This window comes from Populus alba, chromosome 9 (assembly GCF_005239225.2).
Source record: "Populus alba chromosome 9, ASM523922v2, whole genome shotgun sequence".
In the NCBI taxonomy this organism is placed as follows: Eukaryota; Viridiplantae; Streptophyta; class Magnoliopsida; order Malpighiales; family Salicaceae; genus Populus; species Populus alba.
Window position 1 is genome coordinate 13,123,754 of NC_133292.1, and position 23,234 is coordinate 13,146,987.

The 23,234-nt window shown below is 37.2% G+C and overlaps 1 protein-coding gene across 13 annotated transcripts; it reads right to left on the reverse strand.

Annotated features, from left to right (window-relative positions):
* Window positions 1-1,113: 1,113 nt before the first annotated feature.
* LOC118032268 (phototropin-2) lies at window positions 1,114-21,295 on the reverse strand. Of its 13 annotated transcripts, none has more exons than XR_004684630.2 (24): window positions 20,889-21,294; window positions 20,000-20,776; window positions 19,437-19,619; window positions 19,244-19,335; window positions 18,873-19,107; window positions 18,563-18,779; window positions 17,357-17,427; window positions 17,074-17,180; window positions 16,770-16,819; window positions 15,884-15,991; window positions 15,266-15,325; window positions 14,537-14,626; window positions 13,620-13,696; window positions 12,961-13,045; window positions 12,202-12,282; window positions 10,553-10,656; window positions 10,189-10,238; window positions 4,928-5,034; window positions 4,333-4,455; window positions 3,657-3,708; window positions 2,884-2,996; window positions 2,038-2,178; window positions 1,624-1,901; window positions 1,114-1,513 (listed from the first exon to the last, which is right to left on the reverse strand). XR_004684630.2 is itself a non-coding variant. In XM_035036916.2 (24 exons), exons 2-23 carry the CDS (start codon window positions 20,746-20,748, stop codon window positions 1,785-1,787), a joined length of 3,012 nt encoding a protein of 1,003 aa, XP_034892807.1. In that variant the 5' UTR covers window positions 20,749-20,776; window positions 20,984-21,294; the 3' UTR covers window positions 1,114-1,513; window positions 1,783-1,784. The 13 variants fall into 13 exon arrangements, 10 of the variants coding, with proteins under 10 accessions (XP_034892807.1, XP_034892805.1, XP_034892804.1 ...); XM_035036916.2 differs by having other exon boundaries at window positions 1,783-1,901; window positions 20,984-21,294; XM_035036914.2 differs by having other exon boundaries at window positions 1,783-1,901; window positions 20,967-21,294.
* Between the last annotated feature and the right edge of the window lie 1,939 nt (window positions 21,296-23,234).

The window sequence follows — 23,234 nt, forward strand, 5'->3', positions numbered from 1 at the left end:
TTTGTGTTTGTCTTTTACAGGGTAATCTCAATTTCATGATCCAGTCCACCAGTTTCAATGATGAATCAGATTCAAGTTCGGTCTTTTTTAAAGTCCTTTTTATTTTTTTCATTTAACATTGAATTATTGGGCTTTAAGCTTCTATTTTACTTTTTGTTAGGTTATTCCTACCACATATCTCGGATCGTAAATTCGTTGAGTTAACCTGGATTGACTCGGTTTTTTTAATTGATTTTTTTTTAATTTAATTTTTTATCATTGAATTATTGACCCTTGAACGTGTTTTATTAAATATTATTTAAAAACAACTACACGCATCAACACGCGATGAGTTATCTTGAGTGCAAGGTGATCAAGTTAACCAGAGTTAACTTGTTTATTTAACTTATGTTTTTTTTTTCTTGCTAGGTGTTTCTTTTAGAAGTCTAATTTTTTTTCCTTGATTTTTTTATGAAGGTTTTTTTTTTCAATTTCATCTTTTTGCATGGAATAATTTTCCCTTAAGCTTTGTTATTTTTTCACTTTTCTTTTTGTTAGGTTATTACGATAAAAGATTGGTAAAGTTAATCCAAGTTAACTCAAGTTTTTTTAAAAACTTTTTTATTGAACTTTTTTTTTTCAAGTACTTGTTTTGAGTTTTATTTTTTTTAATCTTGATCTTATATTGCAGGTTGTGGATTGTCAAGCTAGGCTTAGTTAACTCGGATTTTCTTATTCAACATTTTTTTTTTTTTTTATCTTTGACATTAAGTTATTAGGTTTTGAACCTTATAATTTTTTTTTTCTTTCCTTTTTATGGGTTGTTTCAATCTTATAGCCTGGGTGACGCATTAGTAAATTTAACCCAATTGTTCTCAAATTATCATCATTTGAATATTATTTTTTGTGTTGAAAAAATTTAAATTGGTTTTACAATCTAGTTAGAACACGAGCCCAACCAGGTTGATTAGGCCCCTCTCTCTTGGGCTTCGTCCAGCAAACCATTATCCTTGACTCGTGTCCGTCAGCTTACTATAAAATTTGGAATCCCCCCTAGGAGCCCTCTTCAGAGGGTGCGTGCAAATTCGTGGAGGACCACCTCATTGTAGAACTCGAAACCAATTAGACAAGCCATTAAACAAAGTAAGAACAAGACTCAGGAGGTCATTCATGTCATTGAGACAGTTTCATAAGTACTTTGACAAGGTTTATAAGAAACCCTACACTAATGGAGGGTTTACGACATATCACCTGGGCAAAATGAGAAAAGATAAAACCCAAAAAGAGCATTATATACTTGCTAGCTTTTACTAAACAAAATATCAATACCACAGCTAGATGCATCTAATTTCATTGAAATTGGTTGCCTACAACAGTCCTCCACCGTTACACAACGTCGACCACCCAAATCCTACTTCATCTGGCTAATTTTATCCATAATCTAGTCATCTTCGCTTCATAATCCCTTGCTGTTACTATCTTCAAAGGACAGAGAGGACCACCTCCACAACATCTCATTTACAAAGTTGTTCTCCTGCACAATTGACTCACAAGAATGAACAAATATATATGAGAGAAAATCCCAGTATATATATGTGTGTGTGTGTGTTAAAGCACCACTCTGTGAGGTCTCCAATGCAAGACCTGCATAAGAAAGCAATTTTCAACAGCTGCGTAAACTGGACAAAGGCATTTCAATGTGTGGATAGATATCTCCATTTGATGGCACAAAAAAGGGTTCCATGAATTGGCAGTAGGGAGAATTACTTCTGCTCTGAATTGATAACAAAAGTTTGTTTCAACCTTTAAAAAATCTCCAAGTCCATAGACTGTACAGGCACACCATCATCTTCCCATGTAACATCCTTGGCCTTTGGATCTGTACTGATTAATTGCAGAGGCGCCTCCACCAGTGGTGGGTTCTGCACACATACAACATTCAAGAGATGCAGCCATTGCTTAATCAAAATTGGTATTTCCACGAACCAAAAGGAAACATTGTTTGGGCATGAGAAAACTAGGAAAGAATTATTCCTCAAACATAGATGGGAGTACTACCATGCAGCGTATGAGAGGCCAATTAATTCCACGGAAAAAAGGATGTTGTTTGATTTCATTAGCACCAGTTTTTGATCCTAATCGGATGGCAGGGTCTCTGTTCAGCAATGCATTAATCAATTGTCTGGCAGTAAGACTAACCTGGAACATCAAGATAGGTCAGCAAGGAAATAATTTGTCCAGAAGCTTCAACATTAATGATGACATGGATAAATCCGCCCGCATTTATGCTTCAATATTAGTCATAAAGGAGAGAGATCTAAGTTCAAATTTACTCCAATCATCCCTAACCTAGTATTCTTTTTTAGATTTATATGATTAAATGTTCCAAGACCTCCCCTTGTTGTGTTTTAAAAAACAAATATGTAGATGTAACCAATGAAGTTATTTGATATAACCCAAAGAAAGAAATCATTGCCACAGGGAGTTTGAACAGAAGCTCTTTGTTCCTTCTCCAAGTTGAGGGACAAACAAAATCTCAAATATGGACTGCTTTTATTGGACAGGAGAAGCAGTAATTAAGAGGAAAAAAATAATTTGGTTAAGACAAAGAAAAGGAAGAAAAAAGCAGAAATAGTACAAAGAAGAAGAAAAAATCCAAGAACCAAAAACTAATTCTTTACATTTTCTATGAAAACATTTCAGATTTAAGCTTCAGAGTTTCTGATGATTCCTGCTTCCTAGGAAACAGAAGTTCCTGAAGGCAAACAATGTTAGCAATATGTAAGGAGAGCATCATTCATCATTTTAATCACGAGAGGTGATAAAATATTGACAAACTGGAGAACTAAAAAGCAAAAGTATTTTACGCAATTAAGATAACCTGTTGCAAGTTAAAGATCTTACAGGGATGCTGCTTGGGAAGGTGAGATCTTTGTGCAAAATGTTGGCAAATGTCTTTTGCCTGTTCTTTCCCCTGAAAGGTGTCCGACCATATAGCATTTCATACAACAAAACACCTGAGTTCCAAAGTAAGAAACAAAAAATCATTAAAAAAGGAGACAAATCAAATAATGCATGATAACAAGGAGCAAATTAAGCAGGAGCTAGCGGCAACTATCTTCAAATGCAAATAATGTATCTTTTACTACCCAGGCCTAAAAACCAAGGCAAAATTTCTCAAGCTGCATAAATCATCCAATGACAGAACATGCAGCTTGCTAGCTATTTGTTTCAACCACCAAATACGTAGCAGCGCATGGTAGGGCCCAATGCTATTGAGCAGTCATTGAGCTATCCTGTCAAGAAGATGATAGCACCAAACAACTTTGCTTCTACATAACAAGTAGTAAATCTAAAACGGGCATGCAATCAGTAGCATGCCATATTTGCCTATCAGGTATGCATAACTGCAACAGCTCCGATCACAGTAAAGGACACCGTCATCAAACTGTCAGGTATACTTAAAGAAGCTTGAATAATATGCACAAATGAAGTCTCTGAAGAAAAAAATACTATGATTTCATCAATCGAGGACATTTTATGTTACGCAAAACTGGCAGCTTTTGAGGCTTATATTTGCAATAAAATGGCAAAGAATAAAATGAGGAATGAAAACAGAAGCCACAAAAAGGGGATGCAATTAACATTTATGTATCGCGGATGCACAATATGCTTACCAAGAGCCCACCAGTCAATTGCGCTGCCGTGGCCCATGCCTGTGATTATTTCCTTAAGTCAAGAAACTCATTAGAACTTGTGTATGAATAAAATATTATACAAAATGGCAGACATGATTAATTCCAAATTATGTAATAAACATGCTGTTTGATTGATTGACATTGGTTGAATAAGCACTCACAAGCTTGTTTCAATAAGTTTGTTGAGAAGGATTTGAATACATGAGTGCATATTTCTTACCAAAAGAAAAACACCTGGTCTTAGAATATGATACAAATTCAAGTGCAGATCCGAATTTTCCAAGGAAAACAGTCTTCAAAAAATACTGTATTCTTGAAGGGGAAAGGGACATGTTCCCTTTTCTATGAACAAAAATTCTTTAGGTTCAACGTAATCTAAAATCCTAGTGCGTACCGGCCAACATATTGGAGTTAATCTGTTAAAAATATGAGCTCATAAAATGAAGAAACACTTTGACTCCTCCAAATAGTTGTTTTAATTCCCACCATAAATTAAACAACCTGACTGCAGACTCAATCCAGGAAAGTCGCTCTCAAGAACTTCCAAAACCATTCTAAAATCTTGTAGAACATAAACTTCCTAGGTATTACATGCATTAAATTATTTAAAGTAAACAAGTGTGTAAAAGTTCAGCAAAAGTTAAATTCACCATACAGGAGCAATATATTCTTCAGTCCCAACAAAAGAATTTGATTGTGTTATTGGTTCCGCAACAAATGTTGGCGGTGGTTGGCTCCTTGATCTTCTTCTCTTATTAGGTGGTGCATGCTTTATAATCTGCGGAGCACATTTGAAATTAACATGTAAAATGAGCCCTGATTCCCACAATACAGTTGTAGAAAATAGGTAAACTTGTGATTCCAGCGTTATAAGGGAGCACACCAAAAAAAAAAAAAAATACAAACAGCTCTTAGGGTGAGTGAAAGAATAACATGTTCATGGTTCGTTAGTGCAAGCACTGAATCAAGCAATACCACACAGTCCATGGTTTGCTGTTTTCCTTTATTCCACCCAATGCAAGGCATTGTTGAGTTATAGAATTGTATTGTTAAATCAAAGTGATAAAAATGGAAGACTTTAATAACTTCAAAAAACATTGATTAAAATTTTGGAAAAGTAAAAAGAATTGGGAAGATAGGATGTAGTTGGTATAATGAATAACAGTGATCCATGGGTAGGAAGTCAAAGTGAAAGCAAATATGTAAGAAATGAAAAAATATGATCTTTTAACAGGAAGATAGTGTCATACTTGTGGTTCACAGGATGTCAAAAATGACAAATCGAAGTCACTCAAAACAATATGTCCATCCTTCTGAAGAAGAATATTTTCAGGCTTCAAGTCACGGTAAACCATTCCTGTATAATGTCGTCATAGAAAATGAAGTTAAAATAATCAATAACCAGAAAGAAGAAGAATTCCTTACAATTGATGCAAAATATATATTATTATTAGAGAACCTACTCTGATGTGCACATCTACAAGGTGATTAAGCTTTTCTGGTTGATAGACCAACCTTGAAATTTAGGGTTTCAACTAAGATATTTTCCCCAAATTAAACAAAGACTATATTGACATATAAGCATGACACAATGCCACCCAAATCAATTATTTAAAGAAAGCTAGATAGAAACCAATTGGTATATGTTGTCTGGAAACTGAAAACAACGTTTTTCTCAGTTTAATCATCCCTATGAACTCAATGGCATATTTTATTGTGAAATCTATCCCCTCCAATGCACTTGCACCCATGCATTAGCACAAGATACGATATCAACATAAAGGAGAATTTATTTTTTGGAATAACGGGAAAGGAAAAGAGTACACACAAGGATCCAGTGATTTCTGTTGGGCGCGGAATCCGGGGACCGGTGATGAACTGATAATTGCTCAACGGAGGGGAAGCACACTGAGACACAATATTTTACGTGGTTCGGCAAAACCGCCTACATCCACGGGAGAGGTTCATTGTATTTAGAGATAGAGAAAGGATTACAATAAATACATGGAGGAGGATCATCCACTCTACTCCTAGCTCACACACCCTGCTGCCACAGCAGCAGGGCTGCTGCCCATGGCAGCAGCTTCTCTTTGTCTCTCTCACGTTATCTCAACTCTCTCAAAGCTCTCTTTGTATGGTGCCTATTTATAGACATGATGGTGGCTTCTCTTCTTCTTTCCAGCAGCTACAACTGCAGTCAATGGTGGCTGCCATCTTCTTCAACAAAGGCTGCTGGTCAATGGTAATGTTAGGCACATTAAATGGCAACACACCTAACAAACCTAACAATCACCCCCTTTGACATTTATATGGGCAATTGTCCTCTTGCTTCTTCAGCACAATCTTGCATCCTGCAGCTCTTCCAAGCTTACCATTCCGAGAGCGTCTCCGGCCAAGTTTACAGGTACTCGCCAAACCTTTCAATCACCAGAGTCACCAAAGCACACCTTTTCTCACACAAAAGGATCACTTCAACCAGATGGTCTCACACATCACATCTGAAGAGTGTTAACGCTTGTCTCTGGGAACATTCCCCTTCGAGCGTATCAACCATGCTCGGTCTGGAATGATTTATCAAGCCTCACACCAAGGCTTACAACACCCCCTCAAACGGATATTCCAAGTGCGACAGTCATTATCTGAGTATCTCAATATGATCACAAGCCCACCACTCTTCCAAGAGTCTACTCATCCAGGAGTTGCGCCTGCCCTCTGTTCCACCATAGGAACCACGCCTTACTTCTCCGTGAGTCTCTCGCTCTTAGTCGTAAGAGTCCAGGTAGCTCTCCACCTTTAACCATGGGGGCAGCCCATTAAAGGTTGATCCATGTATGTCTTCATACTCTGAGTATTACAATGCCATCACCGAGCTCACCACCTTGACAAGAGTCAACTCGTTTCCAGAACCTGCGCATGCCCTCTGCTCCTTCATAACAGCCGCGTCTTAATGCTCCACAAGTTATCCACTTATTGTCCAAGGCAAATGTCTTCTAGCTCATTGATCTTTAGCATGGGGGCAATATCCATGAAAGTCAATCCTGCATTTGTCTTCATACTCATCATAGCCACTTCATTGGCTATCCACCTGTCCACTCATATCTAGCCATCACATTGGCTCTGGGGCGTTCTGAATTGGGCTCATATCGTGGCCCACACACCTTCTCCTTAGGTGTCTCCGCTCGTCTTCATGCGGCGGTCTGAAATCTGGGCTTATATCATGGCCCTCACACCTTCCATCCGAGGTGTCTCCGCTCGTCGTGAAGCGGTCTCATCCTCCTTCATCGGGATGACTTAAGTGACTTCAAGATTCTCTACCACCATGTGGACTTGGGAGAGATTACTGCCACTGACTACATAGAAAGAGAAAATTACGGTATACTCCTCGCAATCCTCCACCTTGATTTCTATGTTTGGAGCTTCTATGCCTTTCTGCTTGACAGCTCCACCTACACCAACTCTCTTTGGTGGCTTCGCCTTTCATCATAGGCGGTCGCCTTTTATCACAGGCGTTTGCACCCCCTTAATTAGGTGCCTCTGCAACAGCTCATCTTTCCATCCTTGCATGCATTGAAAAGGTCCTCGCATGTTGTCTTCATCAAGAGCATAAGAGACTTCCTGTTGTACAAACTTTAACAGTCTCTGCTCTGAGCTTCATCTGGGAACACTTCTTCTCCTTGCACCTGTTGTCTCATTACAGTACCTCGTTGGATCCCTTGGGTACTCTTGCACAATCTTCGTGTGCCCTCGTGCAATTACTGTTCTCCAGATTTCTCCCTATTCCTTGCTTATGTTTGACAGCAGCTCATCCCGTCACAACACCTGTCCAAGTCAAAATAGGGTGCCAATCTTTATCCCCTTGCTGTATTTCTCTTCCATTATCAGGATCTTCATCAATTCTCCCTTCGAGAAAACACAGTCACCGAATCTGCCTTCTTTGGAGAAATCACCACTCCATCAGATCCTTGATCATGCGGAACCCAATTGTTCCCCTTGTGCCGTCATCCTGCTAGTCTTCAACTGTTTCATTACAAACTGCTATATATACGAAAATAGTACCGTATGGATAATCCTTCCACTAAGCAAGTTCCCAGGAAAGATTGGAGGGGTCACAACGGTCCCGCTTAAAACCCAATCTCCTAGACAGAACTTCTTAGGCCATATCTATCCATCGTACTGTCTCTCCGTATATACAACCATTTGCTAGCTTTGTTGCGGCTTTCCTTTACAAGTGATCTGGAATATACAGGTTTAATACATGATTTCTCAACATCTAGCGAGATTACTAGTGCTTAGATTCGTCAAGATTGGTCTTCGTCAATTTTCACTCTCCACCTCTAATTGTTCACATAACCGGGTGTCTAGAGTGTCCCAATTTTGCCTTCCATCAAGGCATTAAATTTCCCCATTTAACATTACAGCACATGTAATTGGGTAAACATGTGAACCTTCTTCTTCTTCATCACCATCGACCACCATCAAGACCCTCAGATGCCTCCAGATCGGGCAATCTATCAATAATAATACACCACTGCCATTTTCGGTCTCGAATCTCAATGATCGGACCATACCATTGCATCCGGAATGATCAAATTAGCTGGAAACATGTCTTGAATCGTCCAAATCGCACTTCAGACGGCTAAGCTTTGATCATAACAATTCTGGCCTTATCAACGGCTCAGATTCAATCTCAGATCCAGTTGCACGTAGACTCTGCTGCACAGAATCCTTTCCCTCGGCTCGCGGCTCGGCTCAGCTCCATTTAGGCTTGGCTCAACTCGGCTTGGCTTGGCTCGGCTCGCGGCTAATGACGTGGCATGTGGGTCCCATGATGCTGACATGGATATTGACTAGTCAACAGCTTGCTGACTGTGTATGATGATGTCATCCTTGCATCATGCTGATGTCATCCTTTTGTATGTACTGTTCATGATAGCGTCACTGTTCATACCTACTGTTCACATGGGTCGGGTCAACTGGTATTCGGGTCGGGTCAACTCATCCGGGTGAAGAAGACGCGTGGCACGCGTGGGGCGCGTCTGTGCGCGTGGGCAGACGCCTTGCCGGAGAGTGATGGAGAGTGCGGCCATGTCCGTCGTCCGATTTTGACGCCGTTTTCACCAGTGGCTTCGTCTCATCCTCCTCTACACAGTGGGATGGTCAAAAGACCATTTTAACAACTTTCATTTTTGAGCAAAAAATCAAACACCACTTTAAACCATTAGCTCTGATACCAATTGTTGGGCGCGGAATCCGGGGACCGGTGATGAACTGATAATTGCTCAACGGAGGGGAAGCACACTGAGACACAATATTTTACGTGGTTCGGCAAAACCGCCTACATCCACGGGAGAGGTTCATTGTATTTAGAGATAGAGAAAGGATTACAATAAATACATGGAGGAGGATCATCCACTCTACTCCTAGCTCACACACCCTGCTGCCACAGCAGCAGGGCTGCTGCCCATGGCAGCAGCTTCTCTTTGTCTCTCTCACGTTATCTCAACTCTCTCAAAGCTCTCTTTGTATGGTGCCTATTTATAGACATGATGGTGGCTTCTCTTCTTCTTTCCAGCAGCTACAACTGCAGTCAATGGTGGCTGCCATCTTCTTCAACAAAGGCTGCTGGTCAATGGTAATGTTAGGCACATTAAATGGCAACACACCTAACAAACCTAACAATAAGCATGACACAGAAAAGTTTAATCATCCCTATGAACTCAATGGCATATTTTATTGTGAAATCTATCCCCTCCAATGCACTTGCACCCATGCATTAGCACAAGATACGATATCAACATAAAGGAGAATTTATTTTTTGGAATAACGGGAAAGGAAAAGAGTACACACAAGGATCCAGTGATTTCATTGCTTGGTTATGATTCATCTCTCAGATTATGTTTATCAGACTATATGTGCATCTCTTCAGAGGTTTACATTCTCGTGAAAATTAAATTGGAGACTCTTGGACGCTTCTCTTGGTTTTGCAGTAATGGTTTTCTTGTGTTGTTTATATTGTTGCTTTCTTAGTCTATTTCTGATGTTTTGTCCTCTTTGTTTGGACTTTGCTTTGATTGGCATTTCCTGCAAAATTGATATGCGGCAGGCTTTGTAATTTTTTGTCTCGCCAGGCTATGGCGTTTAATGAAACCATATACTTCTCAAAAAAAAAAAATCTATAAAAAATGTGCAGAAGCATCGGGAATGAATACACTTGCATTCATTTGTCTGTAGTTTGGCATACTTTAAATCATGACAACTTGAAGAAACAAAGAATTAGACATGAGTTCTTATCATTTTTTTGCTGGCATTGATGGTAACACACAATACTGAGCTCCATTCAAACAGGATTTAGGATGATAGCAAGTTCCTAAGACTTCTAGCAATATTCTTGGACTTCAGCTCAGCACTTGCATGCATTCTTCCGATTTATGACTTGAAGAGAAAACTAAAAACTAAAAACCTTAAACCAAAGCACAGAGAGCAAGGCATGCACTTTCTGTTCATAAAGTACCTAAACAATGAAGATATTCCAAGCCAATCACAACCTCTGCAGCATAGAACCTGGAGAATATTAACAGTTGATAGTTAAATAGAAAGCTTGTTCATATAAGAGGTAGTGATTCAGAAGGCAGCAATTGATAAGGAAAATCTAGGCCTAAACATTAGCTTGTGGGTAAAGTGAAAGATAATCCCACACCTTTAGATGCATGAACCAAATCCAAATTCTTATCATAATTTACCGTTACTGTAACGAAACTCTACCACAAGAAACAGTATTGAGTTTCTAAAATGGGAATAAAATAATTGTATTTGAAAATGGTAAGAGAAGAAATGGCTTCGGCATTTTAAGACATTAAACGAAGAACTGGGAGTACCTTGCAGATTCCTCCTTGAATAAATTCATGGGTTGCTGGCAAAGCAATGCAAATAACTCACCACCAGGAAAAAAGTCTGTTATCAGGAAAACATGTGTAGAAGTCTGACCAGATAAATACACAGATCAGCATATTTCACAGTATGCAATAGATCAGTAAATCTAAGCAACAAGTATTGAAATTTTAAGCAAGAGCATTCCAGTAGTGATTTGACTAGGATCAACTGGATTTGAACCAGCGTAGGCATATTGCCACCAAATTTACAGTCGGTCGACATTAACTGCTCGGGCATCGACCCAAGAAGAAAAAATTCCAGACTTCTTAAGAATCCCCCATCAACTTCCGTTTGTACGTAATACCCTACCCCAGGGGAAGTTGAATCCCCGCTGCCTCCTTGAAAGAGAGATGTCCTGAACCACTAGACGATGAGGGCACATTTGCCCTCATCGTCAGCATATTATACCGGCCAGAGAGAGAGAATTCTTGTATATATATAGTATAGAGCGTTGCGTTGGCTATGGTGTCATTTGCGAAGAAATGAGTTTATGGGCTTTCTTCCTATTGATGATATTGTCAACAAATGATGGGATCTTGATCGGATTCAAAGGTCCCTAGCTGCCTACTTACTTCTTTACTCCTCCACCTCACAGTCTATAGCCTGCTTGGTCTGAGTTGGGGCGGGTACACAGATTCATTAATTATTGGATTTTCTAGCAGTGAAGGTGCTGATGAGATGGTGATCCAGATAGGTAAGAGGCCATGCAAATTCAATTTTTAGCATGAATTTAAGATCTTATGCATTTAAGCAATTTTGTTTTTCGTACGCACTTCTCTAAACATGAATTAATGGTCGTGTGTGCATCTACATGAACACTTATGTATTTATAAGCGAGAGTATCACTCATTCCATGGTTCTAAATTGTTGTCATGGTTATGGCGAACCACAATGGTTGCAACCTTCACAGGCGTGAATCATTAAAAACAAAAACAAAAAATGAATATCAGTGAAAGGCTGAAAAATACTAGACCTGTGCATTTAAAACTAATTAAAAGAAGGGTAAATTACGATAGCCCCTTCTGTACCCAAACTACCCATACTGATGGGTGATTTTGAAATGGTAGGGGCATTTCGTGATATTTTCTTAAATATGGAGGGTTTCAGTCAAATCATTAAACTTTTGGGTGGTTTGTGTAATTTCACAGTAACTTGGGATGGTTATCACAAGTTACCATTTAAAGAAAGAAAAAACTTGAACAATTGAGATTTTCAAGTGTAATGGCCACAATGGATTTTATGTAACAGCCATTACCATCACATAACTGATATTTTGGCCATGACAGGTGGATGAAGGCCACGAGTATTTCTCAGGTGATTCTTTTACAAAGAAGTGAGCAACCATGTTGAACGCAATAATGACGGGGGAAAGCAACCAAAAATAATTAAAGCACCCTTGAAATTTCTAGAATTTCAGCCAAACAATGTATAGTCCTTTACCATCTATGCTACAGAAATAGTTGACTAGTTGCTTAGTTTGCTGTAGTAAAGAAAATAGGCATCTAGACATCAGTTACTCGTAAATAAGAAAACAGGAATTTGGGAACTTGCATGATAAAGTTTATGAACGTAGGGGGAAAAAGAGAGAGAATACCTGAAAAGAAGTATACAGTGTTGGAAGAAAAGGATGATCCAAGTGCGAAATGATTTCCCTCTCAATACATGCTCGATGAACCTATAAAGTCATCGTATGGATTATGATAATGGACCTTTATGTTAACAGACATGAGTTATTTTCAGCAGAGATCTATGATGTTGCAGTTTCCATAACAGTCTGGGATATTTTGGAGCTTAAATCAAGATAGGTTTCGAAGAGTCCACATAGCCTTGCTTTCTGTGAATCCAAGTTCATAGTTTGAAGTTTCTATTAGATAGTGTCATCTTGGTAGTTATAAATCTTCAATTCTCAGAGGATAAGAAACTAAGTGTCAAGAGTCTACATTATGTAGTTTTCATTTCTTAGCCAAAGTATGTGTGATCATTCAGCAGCTGTGACCAATCTCCAAGTGTATTCATATATTTTCAATGGATAAATTTATGTGCTTGATGCGTGAAGGAATTCGAATAATACAGAGTATCCTCACACTTCAAAGGACATAAATGTGATCGGAAAAGGAAATTGTATGTTCTCGAAGTACATCTCATGTATCTCGTATGGCAAAAATGTTTAAATAAAGAACATTTCAGAAACAAAACCAAGAAGATATAAAGAAAAGCTGAGGTCAATTTCAGGAAGCATGCACAACAACACAAGTCATGTACGATCACAAAAAATATCAAATGAATATGAATTGAGTGATAAATATGATAGAAGTTGCTAGGTATCTCGGAAATAAATTTTGGTTCTCCACACCTTGTTAGGGTTTAGCATCATAGATTTTTCTATTGCCTTCATAGCATACAGCTCCCCTGCACCTTGAAGTTCCACTAAATGCACACTGAAAGACATAAAAATGGTTTAACATAAACATTGGAAAACTCTATTGACACGTGAGCAGAAATAAGCCTAATATGATCAACAGAAAGGCCGCACAAGAAAAGGCACTGAGCAGTCATTAGAGTGCAGGTCAACAATAAAGAAAAGCTGTCATGATGCTTTCTCCCACTATTTATTTCCAATCTACAAAAACACAGTAAAATGTGATGGAAATCAACAGCAACTAAAAATAAAGAATAAGAACACTCATGGAAACCTATCGAACTAAATGAAAACAATTTTCAAGTTTACGAACTGCAAGTTGCCTCACTCATTATATATAGTTTTTACTATCCTTCTTCCCTTGAAGTTGTTACAGAAGAGAAGAGAAAATTAATCGCACCAAATACAGCTTTCCAGGGTACTATATATCATGATTCCAGGCAAAACCAACATTACATGTGCAAACAATAGAGGAAAAGGGGAAAGAGAAAAACAAATCAAGTTGGAAATAGAATGGCCATCATAAATCAATACACAGATCCATGCACAGCGCACCTATTTCAATCACAGACATAGCAGAGACATGCTAATACCTGCCAGTATCACCACAGCCCAAGGGTTTTATGGGCTTGAAATGATGTAGCCCAATTTTTTCACCACGAGAAGTGATCTGAATGCCAAATGGATTGATTTTAACATGCAAAACAAGAAGAGTTTGTAAGAAGAGAGCTGTAAAACAAAACAAACATCAAGCTTCTGATTTCAGAAAGATATTTTGTTTTTCTAACAAATTTGCTTAATAAGGAAGACATAGGTTTCTCTCATGATTAATTATGAGAATGACTTCTTTTCTAGTTGCCTGTCTCCTAGAAGAAAACAGAGCCTAGGCAAGCTGCATGAAAAGGATACCATAGATTATTTTACATGTAGCACCCGAATCCCTTATCGTTATTACTTTATGAAAAGGATACCACACATTAATTGCTTTGTTAATAAAGTCTACATGGAGTAATTTATTAATCCATTCTTACAGTGCCTCACGAAATTGAGCTCATAATTAAATAGACATTATATAGATGGTACCAAGCTACCAGCACGCAATATTTTTTTAGCATTTATTGCACCTAAATCTTGCAACTTATCACTTCCTCATTTTGTTTTGCCTTGGAGAAAGCTGGGACACTAAGGGTGCGTTTGGTACATTAGACGAAACAGGAGGGGTGGGACTAGACTGAACTGGACAGAACGAACAGTTGTCCTATCTTTTGTTTGGTGTCCATTGACTTGGACAGCCACTACGTTTTGTGTTTGACGAGTATATAACCTGTCATCACATTTTGTAATATCGGGCGTTGACAAAACTGTGAACATGTTTGTCTGTGAATAAATTGCAGAGTTTCACTCTACACGGAGATTTATCCCAACAAATGGATGCACACTGTGTAATATGTACAATTGAATATCATTGCAGTGTGAGAGTGGTAGGTTAACTTTAATTATTAATAAGCACCTTTTGTATTGCAGTCCAAGAAGGACTATCCTTTTTGTGAGGTCGTGGAAAGACAGTCCGGGAATGAATTGCCCACAAATCTTCGGGTCTCTGGAAAATATTATAGCTCATAAGATGCATGAACAATGACATGACTACAATTTTCTCAAACAGTCAACAACTTTCTGAAAAGACATAAAAAGTTGCGAGGAAGCATGAAAATGGAAGTAAGAGAATAAGTTAACTATAAAAGGACTGCATCAGTGATCTACATTATAAACCCTATAAATAAGCTCAACTTTCTAATAGCACTGCAGAAGTCAGTATTTAAATCAACCCATTTTGTGTACTAAGACTCTCAAACTATACATTTTGAGATATGCTCTTGTAAACCCGTCAACTTAAGCATTTTCTGTTATTTGGACGTAAATTAAGGTTTCTGTAAGCTTTTGGGTCAAGTGATTCCTGACACGTAAAATTCTGAAGCAATTTTATTTGTTTTGGAAGATCTAGCTATTCAGTACATTTTATTTGTTTTGGAAGATCTAGATACTGTCAGTCTTCAATTTCAGTAACCAAGCAATTTATTACAATATGCAGCATGCTCCTCACAATTCATCAATGTGATATTGAGAATTTAAAAGGCATATAAGTCAAAAGAAGAGGCAGATCATCATTTGGATGAAGATAAATGACATCAGCTAGACAGCTAGTTATCATTCCTAACCTGAAGTGGAAAGAATACCTTACCAAGTTGGCATCAGGAAGTTCTCGAACAGCTTCATCCACATTTTCTGCAGTGGCTTTAACCTGATAAAGAAACATTTGTAAGAGAATTAAGAGTTTGTGGGTGTGAATGCACATGGCAGATTTCTAACTAAGAAATGTTCTCTGACATTTTCTAGAGCTAACCCAATTTCTCATTCTCAACACAAATATACAAGTATTTAAGTTAGTTCTGTAACTCCTGACTTTCTTACCACTGTCACTAGATAGAGCATGCATTGGCAGACCAAAATATTAGTTGTTTATACCATGATAAAGGATGTGAGGAGGGTGGTTTCAACTTTCATTAGAGCATACAGGAGGAGACGAGTGAAACAGCATAGTCTTAGCTATGAAGAGCTAGTGAATTTCTAGAAGTAATTCAGAGGCATAGTTTAACCCTATTCTGAGTGTCCTAATTACATCAGTAAATAATAAAAATGTGGAGACTCTTATCAGTGTCCAGTCAGTTTAACCAAATTAATAATTGTGAATCCTGATTTCGGCTAGCTAGTTCAATTATTTAGCTTACCTAACATGGTGGACACTGGACTATGATATATGTCTACTGACCAAGGAAAAACAATGGAAAGAACCACATACCAACTTAGCACTTTGTTGTTCTGTTGCCTCTGAGAGGCGGTTTCGCAGCGGTTCCACATGATCACTTCCATCCAGTACTTGAGCACCAATGAAGTATTGAAGATCACCCTACATAAAAATAGGAGACTCACGACAACGAGTCAGACCAGAAGATTCGATATAACTGGCTTGAAAATATATGGGGGTGATTATTGTTGGATCGAGTCCCAAATGAAGGAGGCAGGAAAAAAGAACAAGATAAAATTAAGATAACTGGACAATACCAAAAGTGGTTAACCATTTTGGTGAGGAACCAACCCAACAATAAGAATGAGAAAGACAGGCGGAATATCTAAATAAAGCCCCAAAAATTTATAGCGTAAGATTATCGGTCAAGAAAAACAAACAGTTTAGAGAGCCTGAGAGAAAAAGGAAACACAGATATTGATTCACCAAGGGAAAACTGTGTGGTAACAGTGTGGGCGCCTCCTGATCAAATGTTCTAGTTAAGGGCAGCCATTCAGATGGATTCTCATTGGTAAAATTAGCATTACATGAAAAAAGATGACTGAGGTACATGGTATGGTACAGGGATCACACGTGAATAATACAAGAAAGGGCTGGAGATAGTGAGAGAACACAAGCACAGTGTGCAGTGTGAGGATTGTGAATTGACATGACAACCGCAGGAAAAGATAAATGATTGCATGTGAGTGGTGGTGGTGTAAGTCTTACAACCAGAAGGAAGAAGGAAAAAATGGAAAAAATTGGCCAAGGCCCAATACACCAAAATGATAATCCAGTTTAGTTTAGACCCTGCCACACAATCACTAGACCAACAAGAATTGCAGCCCAAGATCAACCAAGAAACTCGAAGACTTGTCTCCAATAACAATCATATAGCTACCTTTTCGTCACGCATAGGCTGCAAGTGAAATAAGTTCCAGAATTTCTTTCCTGCATGTAATGAAACATAAAAATTCATGATGGTGCACAAAATTGGCTAAACATTATGTCTGCATTATTAAGAAGCAATAACGTTTCATAGAAAACTTTCAAAAAAAGTGTGAATTCTCTTTGAAGCATTCAAGGATTCTTCAAACAAATTATGAATCCTCTTTCTAACATTCAAGAATTAATGAGACAGTTATAACATTCAGCTAAAAAAGGTGTGCACTTGCAATATCATGAAATTGAAATCACATACTTACCACTCTTGGTGTAGTTGATCAATTGAACAGTAATTTCTCTTTGTTCTCTGATGGCATCTCTTATCTCTGAGACAGTTGATTGGTCTGTATCAGGTCCTTGAAGAAATCTGTATAATTAACAAAGTATAATGGTGGTTCAATGTTTGATGAAGTACATAGTCAAAGAGCAGAAGATGGTTAAACTGATGCTGTTATGTTTATGTGATTCGTATTGAAAAGGAAAGTAAGCATATCAGTGTTCAATGTGTAGACAATATCGAATGAAAGGTGCTGAATTTCATACCGACAGTTTCTTCCCAAGATTTCTTCTCGGGTGTATCCTGTTAGTTCAAGAAAGCCATCAGAAGCAAATGTCTGCACAGTAAAGCTGAATTAATATAATATGCCAGCGGGCTGCATATACACAACATAGAATAGTTGCTTGCAAGAAGTATAATGCTAACATAGAGCTAGAAAGCACAGAGAATATGATTTTTTTTGTGGATAGAAAAGAATGGACACTAGAGTTGATAATAATTCAAATGCAAATAAATATTTGATAAACTTGTATTGATTTCACAATCCCACTAGTTAGTTGGTCAGTTTTCCAAAGTGGGACACGCATGAGTTGATAAGTGTGTGTTTGGCTTTAAGGTTATTTTTACAGTTATATTTTTTTAAAAAACATAGGTTTAAAAATAATATTTTTAGTTGGAATTTAAATATATATATATATAATTAAAATTATAATAAGATGGATTTTTGCTTTCAAAATAAATAAAAAGCATGTCTTCATGAATAAAAAAATATGTTCTTTTAAGTTCTACAAAAATAAAATTTGAAATACAATTGTGTACGGAGCATGGTGTAAAAAACAAAAACTATTATAATATCAAGTGATTTTTAAATAAGTGTTTAATAAAGTGGTTTATGGTGTTTTTAATTGAAAATGTATTAAAATAATATATATTTAATATTTAAAAATAATAATAATTTTAACCTTTAAAACAAATACTTCTTAAATCCCACTAGCTGTTTCAGAGTGAAACTTGTACTTTGGTACGGGGTGTAGAGAAAATACAACGTTGTCCTTTCTGTTTCTATAGTCAAATTTCCATGCCTGCATGCATTGACCGTGGGTCAAATAACTAATGTAAATCTGATTTCTTGAAATAGAACTGTTCTTTAAAACCTTTTGTGCTCTATCCTCGACACGTGACATTTTGTGTAGAGATCAAATATGTAGGAAAGCATATAAAAGACAGAGCTATCCATTTCCACATTACAAGCTCCTCCTCTTCCCCTCATTTATATGTTAATGAGTCGATGTGAGAAAAGCTTTTGAACCCCGGCCTCTGGCATGGAAGCAAGGAGGCTTCAGATAGCTATCTAGCTAGGTAGCCGATTCCTTTACTCTTGTACTCAAAACGAACTCTTACATTCAAGAGGTACTGGACAATGATGAGACAAACAGTTAGAAGAAAGTCGTAAGAGTGAGTAGACGCCTTACAATAGGGTTATCAGGAAGCCTGGGATCTGTGATCACAAAATTATTCTCAATGCGTTCCAATGTGGTAGCTAAATCAAATCCTTGGCGGATGGCCCTTTCCCATTCAGCACGGTCCCAGCTGTCAGAGAGTTCAATGTCTTTAGTCATCAAAATCTCAGGCTCAATAGCTGGTGGTTCTTCATGCTTTACCGCGGAAATTATAGACTTGGATTTGAGCCTGATGAGAAGGACAATATCGCACAAGTGATGCATCGATTTAATGTTTTAGAGTATGATTTAAATGTAAGGTTTGAGAGTCAAACATACTAACCCCATCAAGGGAGTGCGAGGTGATTTTCTGGAGTTTTTGGCAGTGGGGGATTGAGAGACATTGCTTGGAGGGAGCCTACCAGGGAGGGTGAAGCTGTCAAAATCGACGGATTTGGGGAGAAGATAATCGAGGTGGTCAGAAGTGTCATGACTCGCAGCGCGAGAGGGAGATTTGGGATGCTTGAGAGTTTGGACATCTTCAGTAATGGAATCCAAAGCCTTAGCCTTCTGACGAGCTGACAAGTCAAATCATTATAATTATAACTATAATAATTAATAGAAGAAATCGAATATTTGAGGGGAGTAGAAATTAATATTAATAAAGGAAATGAAAAGGGCAGAAAATATGGGAAATCAATCAATGATAGATACCATCGTAGCGGATTAATGACTTGGGCAATCCATTTGGGCGAAAAGCCTTGTCGTTAACACCTTCCGTATATTTGCTGACCTCCACCTGCATTCTGCAATCACCGAAACCCCGTGCTAATTTAATTTAATTGATTCCAAGATTCAATCCAATCCAATCCAATCCAATTAGTAAAGAAGTTAAAATGGAGCGTACCCGATGAATTTGATAGCGTTGCCCCGATCATCCTTGATAGGGGTGACGGTGAGAAGGTTCCAGAAAGGAGTGCCGTTCTTCTTGTAGTTGAGAAGCCTCCCACAGTAACTTTTCCCATTCCTGACGGCATCTCGTATCTTCGCCACTTCATTCCGATCCGTATCTGCTCCCTGCAGAAACCGGCTGCATTTCCAACAAACAAATACGACCACACAAATATTGAATTAATTACTAATTTCTTGGAAAAATCAAATTGAAGCAACCATTTCTTCTACAATACCGAGCTTAGCTACAGCCCTAGTCCTTGCCTTCCGTTTCGCTTTCCCCAAAACTCCGCCACCGCTACTACTCAACTGATAATTGTTTCGGTTTTTTTTTTCCTTTCAATTTGTGACATGCTATGCTTTATATTTATTTTATTTTATATACTACTATTTTTCCTCTAATTTATTGATTTTCTTACGAGGGAAAAAAACGAGAATCAGAATTTTAACAAAAAGAGTCGAATGGTTAACATTTTTTTATATAGTAATATATTAATTAATTAGTGGTTGGTAGCTCACCCGTTCCTTCCAATAACTTCCTTTGACGAGTAGCCGGTCATGGTAAAAAAACCACCGCTTGCATGCATGATAGGGCAGTCTGGTTTGGTGGCATCAGAGACCACAAACGTTTGCTGCAATGTTGCCAGGGCATCCTTCAGCTCTCGGGATACCCTTGGAAAGGCTCCTCCTGCTCCGTCTTCCTCTGATGTTCTCGTCGAATCCACCAAAAACGAGTTTTTTTTGCTTGTATCTCCTCCATCATCTTCCAGTTGTTCTGATCTGATTGCTGTAGCTTTGAAACTACCTTCTCCTACATCTGACCTCACAACCAATCCCCATTCTGCACTCCTTGCTGCAATGCTAGCTTCGGTTAGTATCTTATTAGAAGAGGAGGAGGAGGAGGGTTGCCGGTTAGAAGAAGAATTATTATGATTAGATGAGTTTCCGTGATCATCATCTTTTCCAGCTTTAACCCTATCACTGCTCCCACACACATTCAATTCATCTGAAATGGCATCGTCATCATGATCAGAGGTGATCTTGGACTTTCTTTCAAATGCCATCCACTTGTTCACAGGCTCTCTGCTGCTACCGGAAGTAGATTTGATAGTTGGGGTTGGAGATGATCCCAATCCCTCTTCCACCGCATGGACCTCTATTGATCCACTGCCATCACTTGTAACATTATTAATATTATGAGGATCGTAAACCTCCATTGATCTCCGCGGTTGATCATCCGTATAAGAGTTTGCCTTTGGTTTTTCCATATTTAGACTTCTGATCTCGATAAATCACCTATATGGCAACATCATGGAGAAATTAAGACAAGTCGGGTACATTTAATGCCGAAACAATTGAGCAGGAGATTAAGGAGGCAGAGATGAGAGCACAGTATCAAATATTGGACCTAAAAAAAAAGAAAAGAAACAGAGAAAGGCATGCAGCAGCAGCAGCTGCAGCTTAGAGCAGAAGAATTAATTGAGACCGTTCTCGCGTGCGTACGGTTCAGATCAGCAACAGTAGTAAGGAATTAGACTTCAAGAGTAGCAAGCTAGCTCTTCTAGCTGGAAATGAATCAGCCATAACAGCTCGCTCATCAATTAATTCACAGAAACAACGATCAGTACGCGGCGAAGGCGGGTATATAAGGTTTTTGATTTTGGTAAATATCAAGCTGCTAGCTAGCTACCTTGCCGATCCCTGCAGTCACCGTTAAAGTAGTATATAAGACGGCGTGCGTGCAGTAAATGAAGGAATAGTTTCTTCCTTGTTTTGGATTCAATTGGAAGAAAAATCATGAGGTGGGGGTGGGAATCAGATAACGTTTCATTTTGCGCCATAAATTTAAATGTACCCAACGATCTTGACCCCTTACTAAAATTCAAAAATAAATATCTCTTTGTTTATTGTGACTTGTAATAAAGAAGTGACGGTTTTGCTTTTTAAAAAACTCTCATTTAAATGTTTTTTTAGAGATAAAATGATTTTTTTTTCTTGGTTTATTTGTTATTTAGAATGGTTAAGAGGTGTCTTGATCTTTTCATTAATCTTTTCTGCCATTCAATAATTTTGTTGCCCTTAAAAGTAAATGATTAATTAACTATAGTTTAGGGTTTTCTTTTAGCATTTCATATTTTTAGTTAGAGTGTAATTATTCTATTATCCTTGTATTCAAAATTCTAAAGGCTTGACTTGAAAGGTTAATTTGTAATTGTACAACGATTTTTTTTGTAATTATGCTTGGGTTCTAAGTGTAGGGTGGTGTTTTTGAATATATATATATATATATATATATATAAAAACCTAGTTAAAGGTTATTGGGGCATCGTGTATAGCTGAATGCAGTGGTCAAAAAATAATTATGCCGCATTATTTGATTTGTTAGAGCCTTCTCTTCTTTTCTATGTAGCGAGTATACTCATTAGATCTCTAGAAAGTCGTCGACATCCTTTTATATATATATTTCTCTCTTTCCTCTTATAAAATTATGTTTGGCCTTCCACAGTTCCATATCAACCCTTCAAGCTTATTTTCTTTTGATTTTGTCCCTAATTTTTTTTATATATCTATTTGTTTTGTTTCAATTCATTTCTCAAATATTTTTTTTTTGTTTCAATTGCATCCTCCTTTAAATTTTTTTGTTTATCAAATTTGGTCCTCATTCTTTTGATTTAATTTTTTATTTTGTTAATCAATTTGTTGTTGGTGTTTTAGATTCCATCATTTTAGTTTTGATTTTTTAGTTTGACCCTTTCTCTTTTGTTAAAGTTTATTTGTTTTTAATTTGATTATTCAATTCTAATTTGTATATATAATATTTTTTGATCCAATCCTTCTACTTTTGATTTCTTTTTTTTTTCCTTGATTTTTTTATCAAAGTTTTTATAATTTTTAATTTTATCCTTCAAATAAAATTTATGATTTTTTCAGTAATAATAATAATATTAATTTCAACGTGGTCCTTCTTCTTTTGATTTCTTATATGTTTCCTTTTCCCCTAAAATTTTTATGGTTTATAATTTTATTCTTCAAATCAAATTTATGATTTTTATTATTTCAATAACAATAACATTAACAATAACAATGATAATAATAATACTAATAATGATAATTGTAATGATTGTAGTAATAATAATAATAACAATGATACTAACAATAATATTAATAATACTATTAAAAGTCATAAAAATGCTAATAATAATTGTAATAATAATAGTTTATTATGATAATAATAGTGGTGATTATGACGATAATTTAAATTTTGATATATTAAAAAAATAAAACTTGGGCCATACAACACTAGGTATTTTAGAATAAAAGGTCTAGATTTTGAGTTAAAATCACCCGGGTTAACAGTTAATTGTTTTTTTCTATATAAAAGAAATATTTTTTGATAGTACAAGAACATTATCGTCCAAACTCATTAAATCCGTCTAATTAATTCATTGAATTTGGATGATAAATTTAATTCTTCTTTTCAGTTTGTCATTCACGTCAAGAAAAAATCAAGCATGGAATAATTTAAAACGATAGAAATCAGAATCAATGGATTAAAATGATGGAAATTAATTCAAACAGCGGTTTTAATCCTATTTCTCCTGTATGGACAGAGGGTGAGGAATCAAATCTCAGCAGAGTTATATATGAATAGTTACAGCCCCTTACTCTGTGAATGTAATGTTCACCTTAGGTTCCGGTTAGGTTTCCGATTTCCCGCGTTCTTTCTTCCTCACTTTCAAATAATCTATTTTGA